The sequence below is a fragment of the Vanellus vanellus genome, assembly GCF_965231255.1.
Source record: "Vanellus vanellus genome assembly, contig: HAP1_SCAFFOLD_45, whole genome shotgun sequence".
NCBI classification, from domain to species: Eukaryota; Metazoa; Chordata; class Aves; order Charadriiformes; family Charadriidae; genus Vanellus; species Vanellus vanellus.
Window position 1 is genome coordinate 909,429 of NW_028128545.1, and position 27,533 is coordinate 936,961.

At 52.6% G+C, this 27,533-nt stretch overlaps 2 protein-coding genes across 2 annotated transcripts; one reads left to right on the forward strand and one right to left on the reverse strand.

The window, feature by feature from the left end:
• Positions 1 to 514: 514 nt before the first annotated feature.
• On the reverse strand, positions 515 to 1,444 carry LOC309684219 (olfactory receptor 14C36-like; the record flags this gene model as incomplete). Its single annotated transcript, XM_082500158.1, has 1 exon — positions 515 to 1,444. The coding sequence occupies one exon, from the start codon at positions 1,442 to 1,444 to the stop codon at positions 515 to 517; it is 930 nt and encodes a 309-aa protein (XP_082356284.1).
• A 15,491-nt stretch (positions 1,445 to 16,935) lies between these two features.
• On the forward strand, positions 16,936 to 17,868 carry LOC309684220 (olfactory receptor 14A16-like; the record flags this gene model as incomplete). The annotated part of the gene is made up of 1 exon (XM_082500159.1): positions 16,936 to 17,868. The coding sequence occupies one exon, from the start codon at positions 16,936 to 16,938 to the stop codon at positions 17,866 to 17,868; it is 933 nt and encodes a 310-aa protein (XP_082356285.1).
• Positions 17,869 to 27,533: the final 9,665 nt, after the last annotated feature.

Here is a 27,533-nt window from a genome sequence, read left to right on the forward strand (position 1 = left end):
ACAGCCTTGGCTATGTCACTCAGTGACCAGCCATTGCTTCCACTGTTATACATGATGACGAGTGAGTCACAATGTGACTGGGTGACTAAAAGGTCACAGTGTGACTGGGAGGTTTTTGCTCATGCTGCTGTGCGGAACTCAAAACAAAAGCAGTCTTTTTGGGGATGCCATTACTCAAGCCTACTCCTGAGACCAGCTTTGGAAGAAAGCTGGTTTGTGCCTGTTATTTTGTGTTATGTTTGTGCATAGCACAAAGGAGATGTCATTTTGTTATAGAGATGCTGTGAGATTTTCAGTTCTGACCCAGTGTTAGGCACCGTTATAGAGGCACAATTTGAGAGATAGTGGGTTAATGCCCCTGTAGAAGTGGAAGGAAACCAAACACCCCAGCAGGAAGATGCAAATAAAAAAAAATAATAAAAAAAGCGCCCATGAATATAATAATGAAGAGAACAAAGAAAGCTCAGGACTGGTGTAGAACATCCTTTGAGTCATCTGTGGAGAGATGGTAACTTTACTGATACTTCGAAGGTGACCATGAAATCAGTTTCTGAATGGGATCTTTGAGCTCCTGGTTCCTCATGCTGTAGATGAGGGGGTTGACTGCTGGAGGCACCACCGAGTACAGAAATGACACCAACAGATCCAGAGATGGCAAGGAGATGGAGGGAGGCTTGAGGTTGGCAAACATACCAGTGCTGACAAACAGGGAGACCACGGCCAGGTGAGGGAGGCACGTGGAAAAGGCTTTGTGCCTTCCCTGCTCCGAGGGGATCCTCAGCACCACCCTGAAGATCTGCACATAGGACAGCACAATGAAAACAAAACACCCAAAGGCTAAACAGGCACTAACTAGAAGGAGCCCAGCTTCCCTGAGGAAAGCATCTGAGCAGGAGAGCTTGAGGATGTGGGGGACTTCACAGAAGAACTGGTCCAGGGCATTGCCCTGGCAGAGGGGCAGTGAAAATGTATTGGCTGTATGCAGCACAGCATAGAGAAAAACACTGCCCCAGACAGCTGCTGCCATGCGGACACAAGCTCTGCTGCCCAGGAGGGTCCCGTAGTGCAAGGGTTGGCAGATGGCAACGTAGTGGTCATAGGCCATGACAGCAAGAAGATAAAACTCTGCTGAAATGAAAAAGACAAAGACCTGTGCAGCACACCCCTCGTAGGAGATGGCCCTGGTGTCCCAGAGGGAATTGGCCATGGCTTTGGGGAGAGTGGTGGAGATGCAGCCCAGGTCTATGAAGGAGAGGTTTAGGAGGAAGAAATACATGGGTGTGTGGAGGCGGTGGTCGCAGGCGATGGTGGTGATGATGAGGCCGTTTCCCAGGAGGGCAGCCAGGTAGATGCCCAGGAAGAGCCAGAAGGTCAAGAGCTGCAGCTCCCGTGTGTCTGCGAATGCCAGGAGGAGGAAGTGGGTGATGGAGCTGCTGTTGGACATGTGCTTCCTCCGGGTATCTGTTATTATTAACTGTGGTTATCTGTTAAGGAGGAAAAGGCAGTACTGAGTCAGACCAGACTTCTCCCAGCAAAGTGTATTGCACGTCTCTTTGCAGCCCCACGTTCAGACTTTCTGTCCAGGAGCACCTCTCTGCATCTCCCTCACTTGAGCTCTGGGTTTTGCTGGCTGAGGCTGCCACTGGGAGCCGGGACTCTGCAATGGGCTCCCAAGAATTACTCCTTGTTGTGCAGAAAGAGGGAACTAGGGCAGCAGGGCGATCTCCAATTAAATGTAATCGTGCTATATCAAAGAGCTTTTATACATTGTTGTCTGAAATTTGCCCAACTGCACAGCAGAGGAGAGGGGATTTTGTTTTCTTTATTTTGTTCTGGTTGCACCTGCCACATTTCTGAGGGGTTTGGGATGGCTGAAATCACTGACATTTCTAATGCACTACAGGTGAAGTCTTGTGGGTCCTGAGAGGCAAAGGGATGATCCCTAAGTGCCGACAGAGGAGACCTGTTCTGCCCATCAGCCCTCTTCTCCGCTGCCCTGTGCTGGCAGCTTGCAGCTGGAGGAGGATCCCTCTCGGGTGTTCCCATCAAAATAATCAGGACACTGCGAAGAGGAGAGGAATCCAGGTTCAAAGGGCAGATATACAGACTCATTGCCTTTCCTCATCTCTTTCCTCCCCGACTGGGACCAGGAGGGATCATTGCAGCTGCCCACGTACAGCTGCCCAGCAGCATTTCCATGGCCTGAGCACTGAGATGTCTTCTCCATGTGGATCCGAGGGAGCACAGAGAGACTATGGGAGAGCTGAGCCCTTCTGGAGAGCACCCTGCTGCCCCGCAGGACTCCCCAGGGAAATAGTTAATGTCCTGAAGTTGCCTGGAGAAGACCTGGGTGCGTTGCTCCCTTAGACATGACTGCAGAGCAGGACTCAAAGGGTCGGCATCTGAACGGGGGCCGAATCTGCCACCCGCAACCCCCACCCCCTGCACTGACTCAGTTTATCCAACGGTGAGAACAAGGGCAGCTCAGGCAGGAGGGGACGGCAGGGAAGTGCCACAACACTCCTGACAAAGGAGGAGGGACATGCAAAGCAGATGGCAATCCGGGGTTCCTCCTTTGCTGGGCTCTGGCTGCTGCAGGGACAATGCGTGCCCGAGACCCCGTGGGCTGGAGGGCAGAGCTGTGCCCAGGCTGGGAATGGAGACCAGGCAGGAGCTGCCCAGGGGAAGGTGCCTGTGCTGCAGGGACAGCACGGACGTGCCCACATCCCCCTGGCCAGTGTTTCAGGCAGCAGCTCCCTCTCACTCCCTGCCCGTGTCTCTGCTGCCGGCAGCCGTCTCCCTGTCCCTGGCTCAGCTCCTGCTCAGTGCTCACAAACCCCGTCCCACTGCTGTGCGCCCACCTCTGCCTGCAAACACCTCCCAGGGACGGGGTGCTGCCCAGGGGCATCTCTGAGTGTGCGGGGGCTAAAGACCAGTTCACAGCAAACCTGATGTGGCTGCAAAGGGGAAGATGCTGCTGAGTCGGTGTGCTGCCCCAGAGGTCCTCTGAAAAATGGCATGAGGTAGAGCTGACCCATGCTGCACTCTCTTGAGAGCAGAAGCACCATGCCCTGACCTGCTCATCCCTACGTTACTGTGCTGGGGGTCACTCCTTCCACCCACAGCTTCTCCCCACAGCGCCGTGGGAGCTCCCCGGGCAGGCGGAGAGCTGACCCTGGCAGGCGGCAGAGTCTCTGCCCCGGCACACAGCCCCCGGGGTGCAGGGACCCTGCTGGCAAGGACAGCCCTGCCCACCCCTGCCTGCACACCCACCTTCACACATATTCACATCTCCCAACAAGAGCCCTCCATCCCCCCTTACAGATCCCACAAGCTGTGGGTTATTCCAGCATTAGGAGATGCCTCCAGCAGCTCCACCGGCACTGCCCTGCACCCACAGACTCACCCTGTGCAGCTCTGCCAAGATTTCTCCTCCAGTGAGCTCTCACTCCTCCTCCCAGTCCTGACAACCTTGAAGCTCTCTCTCTGCCTCGCTCATCTCCCTGAGGTCCCCTGGCACTGCCCTCAGCCCTGCTGCGCTGTGCAGAGGAGCTGCTCCTGCGCAGAGCTGTCTCTCTGCAGCTCAGACCACTTGTTGGCAGCTCCCTCCGTCCCAGCAGCCCAGCCCAGATCAGCAGCACAGCACCAGCCCACTGCACTTTAACGACCCCTGTGGTGGGTTTGGTGCTGAGTCCATCAACCTCAGACCTGAGAGGAACCTGAAGAAACCTCTCAGCGACTCAAAGTCAGATCCAAACTCCAAAGTTTCTTGTGGTGTTAATGGGTCCCACGGGGATGAGTGGCAGAGACAGCAGCCATGACCAGAGACATGAAGAGGTTGGCTGTGTCAGGGGGCTTCTTCCAGCTTTGCCACATCCCCCTGTCATCTCCACCACAGGCTGTCCTACGGTGTCGCCTCACTGGTGCCTCTTTCCCTGCAGGCTGTAGCCATCACCCCGGCTGCCCCACCTTGCTCTCAGCTTCCTTCACTGCTGTCTCTCTGTCCTCCCGGGCTCTTCCCTGAAACACCAAGCCTTGGGCTCATCCAGACTCCTTCTGGGTTATGTGTTAGGGCACAGCACTGCCCTTGGAGGGAAATGTCTTCCTCCTCGTGTCCAGTCTGGACTTTGTGCCATTATTTCTTCCTCATGCTGTTTTGCACCAGGAAGAAAAGCTCCACCAGCTCTGAAACCACCCCTGCAAGCACCCTGCAAGGATAGGCTACTCCTATCCTGTCCTTAGTCTCCACACCAGTCAGCCCACGGCCCTCAGCCTCTATGGTCATGTGCTTCAGGCCTCCAAACCCCATCTTGGGGGATCTCTGGGCACTCTCCACGGGGTTTGCAGATGAAAACATAGTGGTTATAGACCAAGAAAGACAGACTGACTTTGTACCAAGGCCTGTAGGAGCAGGAGAAGGGGCAATGGCTTTCAACTAAAAGAGGGTAGATTACATTGGCTATAAGGAAGAAAGAGTTTGCAGTGAAGGTGGCAAGACACTGGAAGAGGTACCCCAGAGAAGCTGTGGATGCCACATTCCTGGAAGTGTCCGAGGACAGAAGTTTTAAGCAACCTGAACTAGTGAAAGATGTCCCTGTCCATGGAAGGGGGGGTTGGACTAAGTGATCTTTTAGTTCCCTTCCAACCCAAACCATTCTATGATTCTTGGATTCTGATATTCCCAACTCCTTCTCCACAAGCTGTAAATACCTACCTACACCATGCAGGCATTTTAAGCTGGCCTTGTCCCACACCCTGCCATAAAAAAGAAGGAACTGCCATTTCTAGAACATGAATTGCCATCTTTTCAGAGGAACAATTCAAAAACCCAACAGGAAAAACATTAATTCAAAGGAAGATCAAACAGGTCTGTGGGAACGATGCACCAAGTGGGTCAATGGGAAAGCCTGCCAGGATGACCTCCCCACCTGACGATGGCGGTTTCTACCTCGGGGGCAGAGACTCATGATGGGAAGCCAGAAAGTGCATTTGGGGCCTGTGCAAGACTTGCCATGGGGTGTCTAGGAAAGGACCAAAGGAAGGGAAAGGGTTGGATCAAGGTGGTTTATGGTGGCACAAGAGCCACAGGAGGTGGGATTCCTCTGGCCTCCGGCCAGGGGGGCACATGATAGACACCTGCATGGGAGCTCCTTGGCTCAGCTCCCATGCTAATTAACAGAGATGGGGACCAGGATGAATGTGATCAGGTGCACAGACCTGGGGAGACCTGAAGTTCCAGGGGTGGTCCGAGATCCCTGGAGCTGGCTGCAAGCTCCAGTGCAGCAATGCTGAGAGACAGGGCAGCATCTGGGGGCACCGTCTTCGAGGCTGGTGGGGAATCTTTGGCCAAATGAAATGCCATCAGATGCCTGCTTTTAGGAGGACAGAAACTGTCTCTGTTGGTTATGTTCTGGGCAGCCTGTGCAGGGATGCCCCTGATGAAATGGAGTAAAGTACCACAGGGAGAGCTCAGGTTCCCTCAGCCTCAGTTTCCTCAGCCAGGTTTACTAGATCTCCAGTGGCCATAATGATGGATGTGCCAAGACCATTCTCACATTACCTCATCCAGTTTGGGGCAGTTATTCCTTTGAAGGACAAACACAGGCCTGTGGAGTTAGGTGAGGGGCCGAGGCTCTGGCACACAGCTACATGCATTGGGCAGGGGCAGCGATGGCCCTCTAACGGAAAGCCATCCCCATTCCAAGCGAGAGTGTGACACACACCCCAGACAGCCTTGAGACACCAAGAGCTGACGGAGAGCCTATGGGTAAGGATTAAAGGGCAATCAGGAGCAGGGGACTTTATAGTGGGGGTCTGCTACAGACTACCTGAGCAGGAAGACTGAACGGATGAGGCCCTCTATAGACAGATAGGGGTGGCGGGCATCGTGTTCGCAGGCCCTGGTCCTCATGGGTGACTTCAATCACCCCAACATCTGTTGGAAGGGTAACACAGCAGCGCAAAGGCATTCCCGGAGGTTCTTAAATTGTATTGATGACAACTTCCTTCTCCAAGTGGTAGAGGAGCCAACGAGGAGAGGAGCTATGCTGGACCTTGTCCTTACCAACAAGGAGGGGCTGATAGGCAGTGTCAATCTCAAGGGTAGCCTGGGCTGCAGTGACCATGAAATGGTGGAGTTGGAGATCCTCAAGGCAGCGAGGAAGGTGTGCAGCAAGCTGACCACCCTGGACTTTAGGAGAGCTGATCTTGGCCTCTTGAAGAATCTGCTTGGTATGGTGCAATGGAAGGAAGCACTGGAGGGAAGAATGGCCCAAGAAAGCTGGTTAATATTCAAGGATCACCTTCTCCAAGCCCAGGAGCGATGCATCCCTACAAAGAAGGCGGCAGGCAGAAAAGCCAGGAGGCCTGCATGGATGAACAAGGAGTTCCTGGACATGCCCAAAAGGAAAAACACACACACACAGAGGCAGAAATATTTGCATCCAGTGAAATATATAGATACTCACACTCGTGAAGGCAAATGTGTATATTCAAATGCATAGCTAACAAGAGAGGTGGATGAAAGAGGCTATCCTATAGTTACAATTTCCCTCTTCTCAAGTTTAGAATAAATACAATGCATTGTCATTCCTCAACAGGCGATAACTCAAGAAGTTTGACTTCACCCTGGCCCTTCATTGGCTTTGTCATCAGATGGTCTTTAAACTCCCTGAGAGGTGTCCCGACTGCAGGCAGGTACCCATCACAGCCTGGAGCGATCCAGAAGAGCTGAAAGGGTCTCGATTTGAGTCGCTGTTTATAGGGTCCGAGATAATTGACTTTTGTCAGCTACTTTTCCGTTTCTGCCCGATTTGCACAATGAAATATTCTGTGCTTTCCACCAGTCACGCAAGCTCAAAACTTGCTAGACTTTGAAGTTCTGCTACCCCCCTCTCTTTGGGCCACAGCACACATACAGATGTGCTAAGCTGTCAGGGGGAGGTTAATTGTCATTACCAATCCCAAGCAACGGGGGAAGCAGGAGCTAGGGACGTCAGGGGTGCCTGAACGCTCTGGTCCACTGCCTTTTGGGCCACGATTCAGGTACAGGTGTTCTAGGCTGTCAAGAGGTGGTCGATCTCCGCTGCCTTTCACAATCCATGCCTGACTTGTCCAAGGTGTGTATGTGGCCCAGGGAGGGGGAATCGCACCGAGGACCAAGTGGTCCAGGAAGCAGGCGGGGGGTTGCACCACCACAATGCCTTTTCCAACCCTTATTAGGCTGTGCTTTTAGAATGCCCAGCAGTGTTTCTGAGGAATTCTCTGTGCTATCCCTGTGATGGTTTGACTGCTGGTGCCCATGGAGCAGAGCCTCCATTTGAGGATGAGCTCCTTCACTGTGTGATCCTGAGGACAGCGCAACCACAGACTATAAAGGCCAGCAATGCTTCCACCACAGTGGCTACCACCCCTGCCTCCACCACCAAGCCCCTTCCCCCTACAGGGTCCGGGTTGGATTGGACCTCTGGAGGTCTCTAGCACCACGGTCTGGTCTGAGCAGGGACAACTTGACAGTTGGATGACATCGATCATCAATTTCTCCTGAGCTGGCACTGATCCAGTAGCGTGGCAAGTTTTTTCCTCCCTTTAACTCATTAGAAATTCCCCTTTATGCCCTTTTTGCTCTTTGTCCTCACTGTGTTTTCTCCTTTCCCCTGTCCCTGCCCTCAGACCAGACCCACACACCTCTTCTGACCAGGCGTAACTGCACCGGGTCTGGCTGGGATGCAGTTCACTGTCTTTGCAGCAGCCCCCATAGAGGGCTGTGCTTTGCATTGGTGGCTGAACCGGTGCTGGGACCACACCAGGTTTCTGGCTGTCGCTGAACACTGCTCGCGCAGCACCAAGGCTTTCTCTCTCCAGCACCTCCCACAAAAGTCAGTAGGCTTTGGGGGGGAGTGGGGCAGGAAAATGGGAGGGAAGAGAGCCGGGACAGCTGACCTCCGCTGCCCAAAGGGCTCTTCCATACCAAAGGGGGTCGTGCTCATCAATGGAAACCGGGCAAATGCAGGAGGCAGGGGTGCTGTTCGTTGTTGTGGGGTTTGTCTTCCCAAGCCGGCGTTACGCGTGCTGAGGCTCTGTCCCCCAGCAAGTGGCTAAACAACTGCTCACCCCCGGGAATGGGGCATGCTCTGCTTGCTCTTTTCGCTTGGCTTGCGCGTACAGCTTTTCCTTCTCCTGTTAAGGTGTGTGCTGCCCAACCAGTGCTGGAATCACCATCCCTGGGGGTATATAAAAAAATGGGTAGATGCAGTGCTTAGGGACATGGTTTAGTGGTGGTTTTGGCAGTATTAGGTTCATAATCGGACTTGATGATATTAAAGATCTCTTCAAACCTGGAGAATTCTGTGATGCTTTTCTATGATTCAAAAAGGAATTCCATGGCAGCAAGATGAGCTTTTGGTTCTTTAGGAACAGTTACAGAAGAAAAAAATCTAAAGTAGGACCACTGCTGAATTCAGTAAGAGTGGGTGCAGTTAGATCTGAGGTACTTAATGTCCTCTTTGCAGTGGTTACCACCAGCGAAGTCTCCAAAGCCTCTGGGCTTTGAGGCAGGAATCTTGAGGACAAATCACAGAATGGTAGGGGTTGGAAGGGACCTTTGGAGATCATCTAGTCCAACTCCCCTTGCAAAGCAGGTTCACCTAGAACAATCTGCAGAGGATGGAGACCAAGCCAGGTGTTCTTGAGCCAACTCCACCCTTACCAGTCCGTGGGACCAGAAGGTTTGCATCCAAGGGTGCTGAGACAGTGGTTTTCTCACCAGGAGGTTCTGGTCTGTGATGATCCCAGTAAAAAAGGAACTGAGATTCCTTAAGGGATCTTTCAAACTGCTGTCCATGAGGGCAATATCACAGAGGCAATCTTGTTTCCTTTTAGACGGTACGAACCCCAGGAGGTGTCGCAGAGAATGGGCTTTGCCCTGAATGCAGCAAACCATGCAGACCCTCTCGATAGAAGACAGTCTCCTGTTTTGGTCAGTCAAGCTACTGTAGGAGTTTCCTACAAGGTAACAACGCTATTCCTCATCTCTGCAGTTAAACAGCAATGATGTTTTCATGACAACTTCTTGCTGCAGCGTTGCAGACAGGCCAGGCCACGCAGGAGGCGTATTGTCCAGTACAGAGTGGGACCTCCCTGCAGGCTCTTGTGTGCCAATACACTGCTGAGGTTGTCCTGCGGCCACAAGCCCTGTGCAGCACAGTGCAGGTGTGAAGGCCATGCCGTACATGCAGCCCAGCGCAGTGCAGCACCAACTGCTTGGTGCACAATGGGTCTTCAGGTCAGCACCAGCGCTCAGGTTTCCCTGCGCTGAAACTTGGTGCCACAGCTGAGGGGCTGCAGCCCAAATGTGCACTGCCAGGAGGAGCCTCATGTCTCGTCACAGCATGGTGATGTTTTGGGGTGAAATGAGATGTGGTGTGAGAGCTTGCTGAGCTGGGGTGCTGCAATGGAAAGGTACAGGCTCTGCTAGAGGGAGTGGCAGAGAGGATGAGATGGGGGGATGCCCTCTTTGTGAAGGAGCAGCTCATATCTATGGAGCACCTCTACGAGACAGGCAATATGTTGAGGAAGCTGGTGTGAGAGATGATGGGAGGAAAAGTCAGTCCAGGTGACACTGTCTTGGCAGTTATCCACTCCTTGATCAGGGAGAGGAGGCAGAAAACCTCTTCTGACAACAACCCGGAGAAGTCTCCAGGTTCATGAGCAGGTTCCATGGGGACCTGTAAGTGTCCTGGAATTCACTGGCCAGGCAAAGCAACAGGGTGCCAACAGTCTGGAGAATCTTGGGATGACTTCTTAACACAGCTGTCAGGTGGGCCAGGAAGGGCCATGCTCACCTGGCCCTGTACTGGCCAACAAGGAAGAGCTGGTCAGGATGTGATCACCAGTGTCAGCCCTGGATGTCATGACCAGGAAATAGTGGGGTTTCACACGCCAAAGAGGAGTGAGGAAGGCCAGCAGTGGAGCACAGATGGGTGGACTCCAGAGGAGAACACTTCACGTGCTTGGGAGACTGATTCAAGCAGTGCCCTGGGAAGCAGCTCTGAAGGGTGAAGGAGCTCAGGAAATCTGATAGGCCGTGCAGGACAGCCTCCTCCAAGGACAGGAATGGTCTATCTGAATAGCTATGAAGAGAAACACCCCTCTGAGGAGGCTGCTGGTTTAAAGTGAGTGAGCGCCAGGGCCCAAAGGCAGCCGGCAGGAGGTGGAAGCAGGGGCAGCTGCCAAGGAGGAATTGAGAACCCTTGGCCCTGCATGGAGGGAGGGTGTCAAAGCCAAAGCTCCCATGGGCTGGAGAGTTTCAGGGCTGGGGAGCAAAAGCAAAAAGAGCTGATGGAGGCTTGGAGGGTCATGGGGAATGCGTCACCCTCTGCCTGGAGGCCTGTGACAAGTGGGCGCTGCAGAGGTTTGCATCTTGGATGCATGCATCAGCCTAGCAGAGGGGGGTTCCTACTGCAAGGGATGTTGCAGGGCCTGTGCCAGTCCATCCATGTCGGTCTAGATGGTGCAGAGTCTACTTGAAGACATTCCTATAAGACAAAACATTGGCATTAATGCAAAACTGGTTAGTTAAAATCAAACATTTTATTCGCTTTGTCTCTCTGCTTTGACATCTTTTCACTGTGACTGCACCCCTGAAATCTGTCTAGTAAGCCACATCAGAACAGAAGACTAAAGGAAATTAATGCCCAGACTTGGTTCCTTCAGGTGTTTTGTGTGGGAATGAGCCCTCTGGTGCCGAGTTCCTGAACTGCAGCTCCTGAAAACTGACCAAGCTTCTGGGGAAGTAAAAGAAGCAAACCTGCAGGTTTCTGAGGGTGTTAGCAGGCCCTGCTGATGTCCCACACTGAAGAGACCATGGAGGGAAGGAGCAGACAAAGCACCTGTCTCTGGGGACTGGTAAAGCAGGAAGTTGCAGGCACATGGTACAGGAGGAAATTTAAAGGTGAAGACCCCTGTGAAAGCCCTTGATGTGCTTCACCAAGCAGAGTGGTCAAGCCCAGAGCCCCATCCCCTGCGGAGGGGTATCCTTTGCCTCTTGCAAATTGTCCAAACACTCTGGGCACTTCCTGGGGGCAATGCAATGTGGGACTATGTAACACCAGGTGCAGATCAGCAGTACTGCAAGTCCCAGGCTCTGTGGAGGGCAGGCGAGGAGAAAAAATGCACCAGAGTTGTCAGAATCTGGTGTCCTCTCATGGCGCACAGTGAAAGAGACAGAAGCCATAGCTAAGCAGAGAAGGGTCTCAGTTCTGTTGGGTTGTCAAAGCCCCAGCAAGGCCCTTGGCCATCCCCACCACAGCTACACACTCCTACGCCTGTGCCTGCTTCCTTCCTGCCAGCACTGTGGTTTTCTGATTCTTTGCCAATGCCTGAGACGTCCCTACAATGCATGTGGATTCTTCAGTCATGATGACCTTCCAAAATGTATCACAGCAGCCCTCTTGTGACATTGGGCTGCTCTCCCAACATCTTTAGATTCATCCCATCTGCTCCAATGGACTACTAAGGCTTGGCCTTAGCTAAGTACCCGCAGACTTGATCTCCATCCACTGCTGGCTTTTGCGTGGGGTTTTGCCTCTTAGGCACATGGAACTGGGAGGCCTTGCTGGTGAAGAAGGAGGAGAGAAGAGAACACAGAAAATCTGAGATCTATTTACACATGCTCTTACTGAATTCAACAGCGGCCGCACATTATGTTCAGTTCTTCTTTAAAAGTTCCTGGAGCAGTGACAGCTCATGCTTGTGCCCTTGAACTTCCGTGCAACTGTCAGCTCTATAGGACCTGTGACTTTTCTAAAACCAACTGTATTTCTGAATTCTTCCTTTGTTTTAACACGTGCATCCACATCTCGCATGCTTCATTTTCTCTATGGAGCTTCCCCATGAATTTCCTGTCTCCCCAAGCTCCTCTCCTGACAGATGGGCTTGTTTTTTCTGACTATTGGTATGACTACACTCTCCTACTTGACAGATGCTGTCCTTGCAGATGAGGTATACTGAGCTCTGCTCTGCTGCCCTTCTGTGCTGGTCACATAGGCTCCCCACCTAAAGTCACAAGACAGACTAGCTCCTCCGAGGTCTAGACCTACACTCTTCTATTCTCCTTCCCTTTGGGAGGGCAGACCCCACTATTTCATGGACACGATAGCCAAAGCTGACATTCTTGTCACATCCATGTCCAGCTCTACCTTCTTTGAAATTAACAGGTGCAGATGAGTATTACTGTTGTTGGCCAATCTGGCAGCTGTGCTATAGAAACTGGGATCCTTAGCTGTGTCTTGATCAATATTCTCGAGAAGCCTCCAGGACAGTTTGCATGCAGTTGTGGTCCCCTTCCAGTGAATGCCAGGGCAATTAAAGTTCACAAGGTTTTATAAATAGGTTCATTGTCTCCCACGACAATGTAACCCTCGCTAGTCTCTTTTCTGACCCTTACACAAAGGAGTTATCACCTAGAGGAGCTCCACAAATCTAAGCAGGTCCTTCACAACGAGGGCAAGCCTCTCTAAAAAGTTCTGCCCTCCTGATCATCCTGAACCCACGCATCACAGCACCCCCGTCGTGGCAGATGTCCGAACACCCCTCAGCTCTTCTTCCCTGCAAGTGCAATGAAGAGATGGCACACACAGCTCCAGACCCTTCTCTCTGTGCCCAGCCTGAAGGCCCTGGGGCATGGCTGGGCTGCAGCACCTCAGCTCTGGCACACTTGGGCTGAGCGCAGACTCACAAGAGGGAAACCTGCTTCCAAGGCCCCAAGACCTCAGCTGTGCAAAGGCTTTGCTTCAGAGCAGAGACATGCTGGAGTGGATGGCAGATGGCAGTGTGAAGAAGAAATGAGGTGCACACAAAGGGAGCAAGCTCTGCGGTGGGGATGAAGCTGGTCTCAAGATGAACAAGATGATGTTGCAAATGTCCTTGGTGTGGACATGCTGTGATTCAGGCTCACTGTGAAAATCATTGGCCTGATCCATGATTGTATTGTCAAGGGGATGGCTGAAAAAATCAGGAGAGAAGAACCAGCATAGTTTGAGAGTGAAGGAACACGAGAGGAGATCCTGGTGTGATGTGCTTGCTGTTCAGGTGCTGGCCAATTTTTATGGAAGAGAAAAAGGGATAGAGCTTGTGCCACTGCAGTGGTGAGATTCAGTCACTGGTCCAAAGGCACCCACTCTGTCTGAGATGCTCTGGGTGATGCCTGTCACACAGCCAGTCTGGGTGGGGACGGGGCTCCTGTACAGGACCTCTGCTGTCCCTGTCAGGCGCATGCAATTGTGCTGGAGAGCCCTGGCACCTCCTCGAGCATTCCAGGACGGAATCTGTAAACTAAATTGAGGTTCCCCTGCCCTGAATTAGGTCAGGCAATGAAGGGATGCACGTGAGACAACTGCCATCATACTCTGGGGACATGTGGAAAAGACAGCTGATGGAGAAGAGAAAGAGAGAGACTGAGCTCTGCCTATGCCACGTGACTCCATTTGGTCAGCTGAATCCCTCTACGGGCTGCCCTGGGCAGAAGGAAGAGTTACAGGGGCAACTTGTCCTCCACGTGGACACCTTGTGTCATTGAAGTTGGACAAAGGGATTTCCCACCAGCCTCCACCAAGATGCCCCCAGATGCTGCCCCTTCTCTCTGAATTGCTCCACCAGAGCTGGCAGTTCTCAGCATGCCTCTTGTTCACCCCTGCCACCAAAGAAGTCTCCAGGTGTCTGTGTCCGAACATCTTCCTCCTGCCCTCCCTCTCCATTACTTCACAGGAGAGCTGAGACCAGGAGCTCACATGCAGGAGCCGCTTTTGTGCCCTTGTGAAGTGAGGCCAGAAGAATGCAACCTCCTAGGGGTTTGTGGTGGGCATGGGATGGAGCTAACACCTCTTGACTCACCAGGGATTACAAACCCAGGCTGAGAAGTCTCCATTGGCTCATCAGAATCTTTTCCCTCTAAACAGGAAAAGGAGATTGCTCCCTGGCATTGTTGTGGTATCCTGTCTAATAAAAAAAGAAAAAAAGGTATTCTTGGACCTCAACTTGTCTCTGATTGAGAATTGAAACTCCTGGACAGAAGTGTTTCTCCCCAGCTGAGGGAGGAAAACAAGTGATGACTTTATCCTGTTTCCCAGCAGGTTCCCCTGGAGACCCAGGGACACTTCCAGGGAGCCCAGAGGGGACAGAGGCAGTGCCACCGTGGGCTGGTGCTCTGCTGCTGATCTGGGCCGGGCTGCTGGGACGGAGGGAGCTCCTGGCAAGCGGGCAGCGCTGCAGAGAGACAGCTCTGTCCAGGAGCAGGGCCTGCAGGCAGGGAGAGGAGACCTGTGAGGCAGAGAGAGCTTAAAGGCAGTTAGGAGTGGGGGGTGCTGAGAGCTCAATGGGGCAGGAATCTTCAACGCCCTCTGCGTGGTAAGTCTCTGGATGCCGGGCAATGCAGCTCCAATTCCTGGAGGGATCTCATCAAGCTGCTCCATCTGACAGCGGCTGGGATCTGTGTAGGAGGACTCTCTCAGTTCTGTGCTGTAGAGGAGGAGGATGTGCTCCAAAGCAGGGCTTCCCTGCTGCCCGGTGAGAGGGACAGAGCCTGAGAGCTGCCTTCTGCCGGGGATGGCTGTGGAGGTGTGCATAGGGGTGTGCAGGCAGGGGTGGGAGGGCTGTACTTGCCAGCAGGGTCCCTGCACACAGGGGGATTTGTGCCAGGGCAGGGACTCCACCGCCTGCCAGGGTCAGCTCTTCACCTGCCCGGGGAGCTCCCACAGCGCTGTGGGGAGAAGCTGTGGGTGGAAGGAGTGACTGCCAGCAAGGCAGATGCCTTCTGCTGTGGAGAGGCACCTGTGTGGGTCAGGGCTGTTCCCAGCTCCCCATCACCCCCAGGACATTTGCAGAGGGTCCTTCTAAAGAAGGACATCAGGGCTGCATTTCACTGAAAGGGAAGGAGTCTGTGCTTGGAAATGCCCCCTCTTGGCTGGCTGGGTGGGCAGTGAGAGGTGGGAATGGATTTCTCATTTCTGGAGCAGGCATGGAGACCCCATTTCTCGTTAGCACTTGTCTGAGCTGCTCCTGAGCCCCCTGCACACCCCGAGATGCCCCTGGGCAGTTCCCGGCTGACAGGAGGGGTCTGCGGGCCAGAGCTGGACACAGTGTGGGATGGGGTCTGGGAGCACTGGCAGTGAGGAGACATGGGGACAGAGAAATGCCCGGGCAGGGGGGATTCCGGCACCTCCCGTCCAGCCCCTTCAGGGCAGACGCCTTCCCCGGAGCCACCCCCTGCTCTCCTCTCCTACCCAGCCCAGCCTCTGCCCTGATGGCCATGGGGCACCTGCCCAGCGGCCTCACCCTTGCAGAGGGGAAATGACTCAATCCCCGACCGCCTGTCCCTTTCTGACGCCCTCAGCAGCAGCACTGGGGCGTTTCTCCAGTTTTCCCCTCCTCTGTCTGCTCCCCTTCTTGTCAGCACTTGACTTGCTGGGATGAGGGCTGGGGCTAAGCTGCAGTTAACAGACCAACCCTCTGGCTCCTGACATGACGATACGTCCATACAGTCCCCTCATAATCTGTGGGCTCAGGGCAAAACAAATGACCCAATTCTCCCTTCCAGACACCCCACCCATAGGACATTCAACTCCTTCTCGGAGGGGCTCGTGCTAGGCTGCAGCTGCTCTCCTGATGGGCACAGCGTTCCTGTGGCATCTCTGTGTTATCCAGCAGCCCCATGGAGGACACCCCTCAGTGCTCAGGTCATGGCAATGCTGCCGGGCGTCTTGGCGCAGGCAGCTGCAGGGAGTCCTCTGTGTCCCTGTCTGGGAGGGGAGGGCTGAGATACTCCTCAGGTACAATGAGACGGGCTGAGGGGTTTGGAGTGTGGCACATGGAAACTGCATTCCTCTGGTCCCAGCAGTGGCCAGTTCCTTCTCAGGGGAACAGCTGAGTCCATCATCATCCAGCTCCAAGAGGTGCCAGCACAGGGCAGCTGAGAGCAGGGCTGCTGGACAGACCGACTGCCCTCAGCCCACACTAAGGGACAGCCCCTCGGCCTCTCAGAACCCACAAGGCTTCACATGGAGTACGGCAGAAAGTCCAACAATTTCTGCCATAAAACACTCCTTGGGAGCATTGGGGAAACAAGAACAGTACAAACAAAACAAAATCCCCACAGCTGTGCTCTGCAGTCAGGTGGACGGGGAGAAACAATGCTGAAAATACAGAAGGGTCTGGAGGACAAATCTTATGAGGAACGACTGAGGGAACTGGGGTTGTTCAGCCTGCAGAAGAGGAGGCTGAGGGGAGACCTTATCACCCTATACAACTACCTGAAAGGAGGTTGTAGAGAGGTGGGGGCTGACCTCTTCTCCGTGGTGACAAGTGATAGGACGAGAGGAAATGGGTTTAAGTTATGTCAGGGGAAGTTTAGATTGAATATTAGGAAACACTTTTTCACTGAATGTGCTATTAAACATTGGAATAGGCTTCCCAGGGAGGTGGTGTATTCACCACCTCTGGAACTTTTTAATAAGGGGTAGCTGTGGTACTTGGGGACATGCTTTAGAAGTGGTTTTGTCAGGGAAGGTTAATGGTTGGATTTGATGATCTTAAAGATCCCTTCACACCTCAGCAATTCTATGATTCTATGATTCTGTGAAAATCTCTTTGACATTATGAGTTGATTAATCTGAGATCACGCCATGTTCCTATTTGCCTATTTCTGCAGGGTATGACTGACCCCTCCAGAGCTCACAGCAGAGTTTTCTGCTCCCTGGGGCGCCCTCAGCCATCACAAAGCAGAGTTTAAATGAGGGACGTGCCAAAGATCGTCTTTAAGAAGGAAAGGCAGTCTCTGAAGCTTCAGAGAGATACAGAGCAGTTTTTTTTCTTAGAAAAGTCTTCACTATCTTTGAACTGCCTTTTCTTTTTTGGACAGTGCCCAATGCTCAGAGGCAGCAAATGTCCAACAGCAGCTCCATCACCTACTTCCTCCTCCTGGCATTCGCAGACACACGGGAGCTACAGCTCTTGACCTTCTGGCTCTTCCTGGGCATCTACCTGGCTGCCCTCCTGGGAAACGGTCTCATCATCACCGCCATCGCCTGCGACCACCGCCTCCACACCCCCATGTACTTCTTCCTCCTCAACCTCTCCCTCCTCGACCTGGGCTCCATCTCCACCACTCTCCCCAAAGCCATGGCCAATTCTCTCTGGGACACCAGGGCCATCTCCTATACAGGATGTACTGCGCAGGTCTTTTTCTTTCTCGCCTTTATATCAGCAGAGTATTTCCTCCTCACAGTCATGGCCTATGACCGCTACGTTGCCATCTGCCATCCACTGCACTACGGGACCCTCCTGGGCAGCAGAGCTTGTGTCCGCATGGCAGCAGCTGTCTGGGGCAGTGGGTTTCTTTATGCTGTGCTGCACACAGCCAATACATTTTCACTGCCCCTCTGCCAGGGCAATGCCCTGGACCAGTTCTTCTGTGAAATCCCCCACATCCTCAAGCTCTCCTGCTCACATTCAGACTACCTCAGGGAAGTTGGGCTTCTTGTGATTAGTGCCTGTTTAGTCTTTGGGTGTTTTGTTTTCATTGTGCTGTCCTATGTGCAGATCTTCGGGGCAGTGCTGAGGATCCCCTCGGAGCAGGGAAGGCACAAAGCCTTTTCCACGTGCCTCCCTCACCTGGCCGTGGTCTCCCTGCTTGTCAGCACTGGCATATTTGCCTACCTGCAGCCCCCCTCCATCTCCTCCACATCCCTGGACCTGTTGGTGTCCTTTTTGTACTCGGTGGTGCCTCCAACAGTGAACCCCCTCATCTACAGCATGAGGAACCAGGAGCTCAAGGATGCCCTACAGAAACAGGCTCAATGGAAAGTTTTTCACTGACACTAACCTGCCTCCCCTTCTCTGCACATTGCCCACAGTTTATCTTAGGTCGTGAGTCTTCTTTTAACTCTTGTGATAATCCAACTTATAGATAATTTTCTGAGTTTACGCTGCTTGTCTTGAGGCTCCATCCTACTGTGTCTGATCCTTGCACAACACTGTGTCAGGTGTGGCCTGTTAGATAATTGCTCTTCAATAAAAGGGCATCTCCCAAGTGCAGTGCCTGAAGGATGGGCTATTCCTCCAAAGTTCCTTCCAAAAACATCGTCAAGGAACTGGTCTTTTAAGGAGTGTCTTCTCCTTGTGTTCTCAGTGTTTTTGGAGCTAAGCTTATGGTACTATTGGGTTCCACTGCACCAAATGTTCTGCATTTAAAAGTGCTCTTTTTGGTGTCCAATGGCATGGGAGACGGTCCATGAGCTCCCATTATCTCCTCACTCTTCTTCACACATGACAGGACTGACGGCATATGCCAGACATTCTGGAAATGCATTGGAAGGGGGAGGAGAGGCGGGATTAGGGACTCAACACGTGCCCTTGGGCTAGAACGGATGGAGACTCAGAAGGTGAAACAGCCTCAAAGGTGAAGTCCACCAAAATAAAGCCCTGAATCACTGTGTCCACACACAAGGATTCTGCAGTGCCAAGGGAGTCATGAGCGACTCAGCAGGCACAGGGAGGGGAGACTGGGGAGACGCAGGAGCTGCCTGAGGGAACTCCAGGGCCAGGACTGCTGTGCTGTCCTGGGGTGTGGGGCTGACTGGGGAGAGAAGGGGGCAAATTCAGTCAGGGCTGGGGATCACGCACAATATGAATTCCGGAGAGGCAGAGAGTGACCAGCCTCTTTTTCCTCCTTCCCTCGGTGCCAGCATGAGCCCGGGGGCTGATGGGCAGGCTGACCTCCTTGTCTGCCCCCCAGGAGCTTCTGTGCCCTTGGGAGGAGCTGGGGCTGTGCGGTGAGTGCCCAGAGCTCTGCATCAGCCTGTGGCGGGCAGTGCTGTGGGGCCAGCCCAGACTGGACTGCTGGGCTAGGCTGTCTTGGGGAGAGGGCAGGGGAGGTGGGCAGAGCTGGGAGGGCTGGGAAGGGCTGGGAAGTGCCTGGGAGAGGACAACGCCAGTACTAGAGACCTTTCCAGGGAAGACGGAGGCAAAGACGTCGTTGAGTATCTCAGCCTTCTCCATGTCCCAGGTGACCAGGTCTCCCCTTTCCTTCCCGAGTGGGCCCACATGTTCCCTAGTCTTCATTCTGTCACCAACATACCTATAGAAGGCTTTCTTGTTGCCCCTGATGCCCCTGGCCAGATTCACCTCCACCTGGGCTTTAGCTTTGCTAACCTGATCCCTGGCTGCACGGACAATTTCCCTGTTTCCTCCCACACTACCTGTCCTTGCTTCCACCCTCTGTAGGCTTCCTTTTTCTCTTTGAGATTGAGCAGGAGCTCCTTGGTCATCCGCTCAGGTTTACTGGTGTCTCTGCCTGGCTTCCTCTTTGTTGGCATGCATCGCTCCTGAGCATGGCAGAGGTAGCCCTTGGATATTAGCCAACTTTCTTGGGCCCCTCTTCCTTCCAGGGCTCACTGTCCCACTGTACTCCAGCAAGCAGATCCCTGAAGAGGCCAAAGTCTGCTCTCCTGAAGTCCAGGGTAGCGTGCTTACTGTGCGCCCTCCTCGCCACCTTAAAGATCTCAGACTCTGCCATCTCAAGGTCACTGCAGCCAAGGCTGGCCTTGACCATGACATTCCCCACTGGCCCCTCTTTGTTGGTGAGAACAAAGTCCAGCATGGAACCTCTCTTTGTTGGCTCCTCTGTCACTTGGAGAAGGATGTTATTGTCAATGCGTTCCAGGAAGCTCCTGATTTGCCTGTGCGCTGGTGTGCTGTCCTTCCAACAGATATTGGGGTGGCTGAAGTTCCTCTGAGGACCAGGGCTTGTGAACATGAGGCTGCTCCTCATGTTCTATAGAGGGCCTTATCCACTCGGTCTTCCTGCTCAGGTGGCCTCTTGCAGAACCCCCCTGTAACATCACCTCTCCGTGCCCTCCCTTAAATCTTGACCTATAAGCTCTCGGTCGGCTCCTTATCCGTCCCCAGGCAGAGCTCCATGCACTCCAGCTGGTCCTTGACATAGAGGGTGACACCCCCTCCTTGTCTCCCCTGCTTGTCCTTCCTTAAGGGCCTGTACCCATCCATTCCAACACTACAGTCATAGGAGCCATCCCACCATGTCTCCGCAATGCCGATTAGATCATAGTCTTGCAGGCTAGGGAGTTCCACCGAAACATGAGGAGCAACTTCTTTGTTTTGAGGGTGTCAGAGCACTGGCACAGACTGCCCAGAGAGGTGGGGGAGTCTCTGACTCTGGAGACATTCAAAACCCTCCTGGACACCGTCCTGTGCAACCTGCTGTAGCTGAACCTGCTCTGGAAAGGGGTTGGACTAGATGAATTCCAGACATCACTTCCAACCACTCCTGTTCTGTGGGGACCTTACAGCAGTCTGTCAGTACCTAAAGGGGGCCTACAGGAAAGTTGGAGGGACTCTTTATCAGGGAGTGCAGTCATAAGACGAAGGGTAATAATTTTATATTTAAAATGCATAGATTTATATTAGATATTATTAAGAAATTCTTTACTGGAAAAGGTTGCCCAGACAGGTTTTTGATGCCCCATCCCCAGAAATGTTCAAGGCCAGGTTGGACAGGGCTTTGAGCAACATGGTGTACATGGAGGTGCCCTTGCCCAGGACAGGGGGGTGGGAACTAGGTGATCTTCAAGGTCCCTTCCTACTCTAACCATTCCATGAGTCTATGATTCTACCCCTCCAGGGATCCCTCCTTCCACTCACACCTTCTCCCCACAGCAGCATGGGCAGCTCTGTGGGCAGGCTGAGTGGGGATCCTGGCAGGGGGCAAAGTCCCTTCCCCGGCACACAGGGGGCTCCCTGGAGTGCAGGGACCCTGTTCTGAGGGACAGCCCAGGGTACCCCTGGCTACACACACAGCTTCCCACCCCTGAAGCCATCCCCAGGAGAAGGCAGCCATCATGACCTTTGCCTCTGACGGTGCAGCAGGGAAGCCTTGCTTGGGAGCACGTCCTCCTTCTCCACCCGAGAAGCCAAGACAGACACCATGACAGCTCCTGTCAGCCATGACATGTGCCAGCTCTGGAAGACCTGTCCAGGATACTCAGACTACTTTCTTGTCTAATTGTTAGGCAAGACATGCAGACAATGGCAGGCAGGGACCTCCTTTACTCCTGGTGGGGGACAGGATTCAGCTGAGTCAATGGAGGCACCTAATCCTGCGTTTCTATTGCTAGCACTGGAAGGGGACTCAGCTCCCTCCCATGCCTGGCACAGACCCACAGGAGGTGGCACTCCTCTTGCCTCACTTCAGGCGGGCATTAAAGAGGTACCTGCATGTGAGCTCCTTGTCTCAGCTGCCATGGTAATTAATGAAGATGTAGGGCAGGAGCTGGCTGTTCTGATGAAACACCTGGTGACATCTGAGTGCCAGAGGTTGTCCAAGGACAGTTGAAGAGAACTGTACCTGTCCCTATTTACTGTTTTATTTGCAGCCTATGCTGCCATCAACCCAAATGGTGTCCTGTAGCACAGGGAGAGCTCAGTTTCTCTCTCTTTTCCGTCAGTTGGGTTGACTAGATCTCCATCGACTATAGCGATGGTTTTTATCCCCACGTTGCCTCATGAGATTCCAGGCGGTTCCTCTCTTTGATGTCCCAGCAGAGGTCTGTAGTTTTTGTGAGATGCCAAGGCTCTCACACACAGCTACATGTAGCAGGCAGGTACTGCACAGGAAAGCCATCCCCATTCCGAGCCAGTGTGGGACAGACACTCCAGACAGCCCTGCAGACAGGTTCGGTGCCTTTGTGCCAGCCACGGATTGCCACCACCACAGCGTGGCAAGGTTGGCAGTAACGGTGCTGTTGTGGTGGGAGATAAGGAAGCCACTGTCAGGGTGGGGGAGTTGGCGTAGTCTTTTCTAAGCACCCCAAGGAAGCCTCTGGATGTAGAAGCCTGGTCCTCCATGGGGACTTTAATGACCCGGCATTGTCTGGAAGGGCAATGCCGCAGGATGCAAACAGTCCAGGCAGTTTTGGGAAAGCTTCATAACACAGCTGCCAGTTGAGCCACCAAGGGCCATGCAAACCCAGATCTGATACTTGCAAGTAAGCAAAGCTGCTCAGGGACGTGAAGACTGGCTGCTGTGACCCTGAAATGGTGGGGTGTGAGCTCCTGAGGAGAGGGAGAAAGGAGAGTAGAGAACTGCAGGTCATCGGTGGAGCAGACTTTGGCCTATTCTGGGGAGAGGTAGCCGGCATCCCATGGTCAGCGGCACTGGTGGGCAGCAAAGCTAAGTATACCTGGTCGTCAAGGGCAGCACCCTCCAAGTACATCAGGATTCTCTATCAAAATTCGCTTGAAACTTGGAAGAGAATTCAAGAACTCAACACTATTTCAAGAACTGTTGAAGAAATGTGTGGTCACAGCTTATCTCAGTAAGAGTAGGTGGAGACAGATGTACGCTTCACATCCTCTTTGCCTCATGTTTCATGAACAAGTTCTCCTCAGCCATTGTGCCTCAAGGCAAGACTCCAGAGGAAAACAGCCAGAGGGAGACAAAGTGTCCTTAGCTGTCTGCTCCTTGTCCAGGACATATGCAAAAAAATTATGACAATTTACAGAAAAGCATCTAAGTTTTGAAAATGAAGATTTCTGACGCATTTATTACAGCGAGGTCTTTTCTACATATGTTTCAACCTCTGCCTAACATCATCGTTCAGGGGCTGATGCCCACACAGAGGTGCCCACTGCCTCCCAGATTCCGAGGCATAGCTGTAGCCCCAATGTGGGACTGGGAAACGTGACCCCGGGCTGATGGGAGCAGTTCTGGAGCCGCAACTGGTGGACAGGCATGGTAGGGCAAAGCATCTCAGTGGAGAAAACTGATTTTTTTCCCTCAGGGAGAAAAGGAAGCCTGGACGGCTGCACACAAGCTGTCCAGCGCTGGAGGAGGAGGAGCAATGAGTGGGTCTGGATGTTGCAGAGTCTGCTTGAAGATGCTCCCGTAACCCAGACACCTTGGGGTTAGTGCACATTTGGCTATGAAAAAGAGAGCACTTTGTCTCTTTGCTTCGCTCTGTGAATGGAGGGATCTAATGACTTCAGCGTGTGACTCGCTGTGAGCACATAGGAACAAACAGACTGTGGGGCAGGGAGTGCTTTGGGGGTTCCTGGGATGCGTGCTTGGCACAAAAATGTGTTTTCCTTTGGACTAAGGTTGTCCTCTGTGGAGAGTGGACTTCAGAGGAGGTAAGGTGGACTTCATCTACAACAGAGTATTTTATTTTCTATTGAACTGTGCCTTCCTTTGGTCTGGTTTTTTTTTTGGCTATGAAGAAAATTCTGTGTGTGGGTGCAGTTCATTCCCCAAACGAAACAAGTGGAAACTGGTGTCAAAGGGCTGAAACCTGCAACTCCAGACTGTAGCGGAGAAAAGGCCGATTTGAAGAAAGGCGCTGTAAGTCCCAGGTGGCTGATGAGAGATATGCGGGGTTGGAGGTGGGGACAAAGCCTGCCCATAGAGTGTCTGACATGCAGGGTCTTGACTGCCCTACACAGTCACACTCCGTTTGGAGAGGTCCAGTTTCAGTGTCATTTGGAAAATGCTGATATCAATGAAGATAGACACACAAATGAAGTAGACAAAAAAAGAAAATGAAAGAAAAAGAAATCCTTTCTTCTTGTTATTTACTCTTGAAACCTTTTCAATTCTGAAATCTCTCTAATTAACCACAGAAGAATTATAGAAAAAGAAAATTATGCCTAGAGTCTTGGCTCGTTATGGTATTTTGCATGTTAATGAGCCCTCTGGTGCCCAGTTCCTGAACTGCAGGTACTGAGAGTGGATTGAAGTGGTCTCTAGAGCAGTCAAAGTCAGCCTCCAAGGTTCTGAGGGTGTCAGCGGTCCCCACTGAGGGCCATCCCTGGCTGTCCCTGAAGCAGAAAGTCAGAGGCACTGCTTACAGGTTGGAAATGGAATGTTCAGGTGACTGTGAAAGCCCTTGATGTGTCTCATCAAGCAGGATGTCCAAGCGCTGACCCCCACACCCTGGAAATGGGGATCCTTTCCCTCACAGGATGCTCGGGGCTGAGCCTGGGAGCAGTGAGATGAGGGGCTGTGCGATGCCAAGGGCAGGACAGTGGTAGGACACCTCTCAGGCTCTCTGGAGGGTGGGGGAGGAGACAAAAACCAGTGTGGCTGTAAGGAACTGGAGTGCTCTCAGGGGCCTCAGTGGAAGAGACCTCAGCCATAGTGGAAAGGACAAGGATTTCAGTTCTGTTGGGGGGTCACAGCCCCAACAAAGGGGCCATCCTTCCACACACACCCCTCCCCACAGGCTGTCCTACACTTCCCTATGCCTGTGCCTCTTTCTCTGAAGATTTCAACCACCACCCCTGCTTCTCCACCCCACTCCCACCACATGCTGGCCCAAGTTCTACTGATGACTCTCTGACTTTACTGACTATTTCCTCAAACACAAAGCCAGGATTTTCTGAGATTTTGCCAATGGCTGTGAGTTTCCCTTAACTTGTGCAGCTTCTTCTTAATCCCCTCCTTCTTTTCCTCCACCCACAGGCATCAATTGCCTTTAATTTCTGGGCTCAGACATGCTGTGAAGGATTTGCTAAAGCCATTAGCCACCACCTGGTTTCTCCCTGACATCCCCCAAGCCTCTCACCCACACCTACATGGAGGTAATCACTGCTGCTCAGGGCCACTCACTCTTCAGAAGTGGCCTTGAGCTTCCTGGGTCTCCCTGGTGCTTATGATAAATTTCCTGGGTCCCTCCAAGAGCTCATGATGAGCTGGCTTGTCCATAACATGGCCTTTGTGACCTTCTCTTAAGAAATGATGCTCCTTTTATGATCATCTGTGCAGAAAGAGTAGTCACAGAGAAGCACCAAATATAGCAAAACAGAGGCCGAGTGACATGCTGTAAGAACCTGCTGTCATTCTGGCAAGGAGTCTGTCCTGAGAAGGACATCCAGCCTCTGCCGCTCTCTTGAGAGGCAAATGAGCAGGGTGCACGCCACCTGGGGACACAAAGGGTGACTTCTGCAAGACCACCCTTCATCTGAACTGCCAGGGATGTGTACTTCACGATGGGATACCATGCGTTATATGGCAAACACTGACTGAAATGGCATTTCCAAGAGTTGCTACTACAGAAGCAGACTACTGCTTTTGCTTGTTTGTTTGTTTGTTTGTTTTTACCTTTTTTTTTTTTTCATAGATGCTGCCACTCTTTGTGAAATCACAGAATGGGAAACCCCTGAAGGATTACTGATTGAGAGAAGACCCACCAGGTTTGCATCTCAAGAAATGGGACACCAGATGCCAAGGGAAGCATGGTTTGGGCACTCTCATGGGATTTGGGAAACTGAAGCATGGTCATTTCTCTCTGTCTCCTGATACTCTGCCCTCCTCACTGAGATGTGTCATTAGTGACACAGAGTCTAGTTAGAGGCTTGTAAGAAGTGGTGTTCCCCAGGGGTCAGCACTGGGTCCAGTCCTGTTCAATATATTCACCAATGACCTGGATGAAGGGATAGAGTGTACCATCAGCAAGTGTGCTGATGACACAGAGCTGGGAGGGGTGGCTGATATGCCAGAAGACTGTGCTGCCATACAGCATTACCTGGACAGGATGGAGAGATGGGCAAAGAGGGACATTATGAAGATCAACAAGGGCAAGTGTAGGGTACTGCACCTGGGGAGGAATAATGCCATGCATTAGTACAGTTTGGGGGCTGACCTGCTGGAGAGCAGCTGTGTGCAAAGGGACCTGGTAGTCCTGGTTGACAAGAGGATGACCATGAGCCAACAAGGTGCCATTGTGGTCAAGAAGACCAATGGCATCCTGGGGTGCATCAAGAAGTGTGGCCAGCAGGTCGAGGGAGGTCATCCTCCCCCTCTCCTATGCCCAGCTAAGTCCACATCTGGAGTATTGTGTCCAGTTCTGGGCTCCCCGTTTCAAGAAGGACAGGGAACTGCTGGAGAGTGTCCAGCAAAGGGCTACAAAGATGATTAGAGGATTGAAACATCTCTTTTATGAGGAAAGGCTGAGGGACTTGGGGCTTTTTAGTCTGGAGAAGGAAAAGAAAAGCTCCAGCAGAGCTCCTGTCCTCGTTGGCTCCTCTACCACTTGGAGAAAGAAGTTGTTGCCAATACAATCCAAGAACCTCCCCCATCGCCTATGCCCTGCTGTGTTACCCTTCCAACAGATGTCAGCAAACTTGCTGAGGGGACATTCTGTCCCCTCATCCAGGACGTTGATTAACTTGTTGAGCAAGACTGGCCAGTACTGACCCCTGGGGAACACTGCTACTTACAGGCCTCCAACTAGACTCTGCGCCGAACACTATGCTATATCAGCCTCATTCCCCACATTATTCTTGTGTCCAGTTAGGACATTATGGTCTGATTGGGTGGATAAGTAGATGGGTAATAACTGAGAAGGATAGTCAGGCTTGGAGGAATGTGGTGAATGAGTAGTGTTCTGCCCAGAGGGATGTATCTAGTAGGGTTCCACCATGTTTCAAGGGCTGTTAATTACCCAAAGGAGTTGAGAAAATGCTTTTTTCATAACATTTGTAGATGACACCTCATTGAGGAGAGCAGACACTATATTAGGTTTCCATCCCAAGGGACCTAGACAGGCTTGAAGGACAGGCCAATAGTAACAACATGTTATCCAACAAGGACAGATCTAAAGTTCTTTCCCTGAGGCTGACTAAGGGCCTGAAGTGACAGAGGGCAGGGACTGCCTAGGTTGGTATCAGCACTGCAGGAGGGCTCTGGTGGTCCTTCAGTTTCATTAGGCAAAACATGGAGCCATCAGCAAAGGCCAAAAGCATTCTGGGCAGTATGAGCAGGAGCACAGCCGGTGGGAGTGATTATCGCCCTGGGCTTAGCACATCTGAGAACAGATCCAGAATCCTCCCCTAGGTTCTGATCCCCCACAATGCCTGAGAGACACTGTTAAACTGGAGCCTGTTCAGTGGAGGGCCACCAAGGTGGTCAGGGTTGGAGCCCTTGTGCTGTGAGAAGAAGCTGAAAAGGCTGGGCTTGTCCAGCTGGAAGAAAGGAAGATCTTGGAGGAACATGCAGCAGCATGTCCTGGTGCACAACAGGATGCCCATGAGCCAGCAATGTGCCTTGGTGGCCAAGAAGGCCAATGGCATCCTGGGGTGCTTCAAGAAGAGTGTGGCCAGCAGGTCGAGGGAGGTCAACCTTCCCCTCTACTCTGCCCTGGTGAGGCCTCATCTGGAGTATTGTGTCCAGTTCTGGGCTCCCCAGTACAAGAAGGACAGGGATCTGCTGGAGAGGGTCCAGCAAAGGGCTACAAAGATGATGAGGGGATTGGAACATCTCTCTTATGAGGAAAGGCTGAGGGACTTGGGGCTTTTCAGTCTGGAGAAAAGAAGACTGAAGGGGGACCCTATCTATGCTTATAAATACTTACAGGGATGGTGCCAGGGGATGGGAACAGTCTTTTTTCAGTGGTGCCCAGTGATAGGACTATAGGGAACGGGCACAAACTTGAACGTAGGAAGTTCCATCTTAACATGAGGAGGAACTT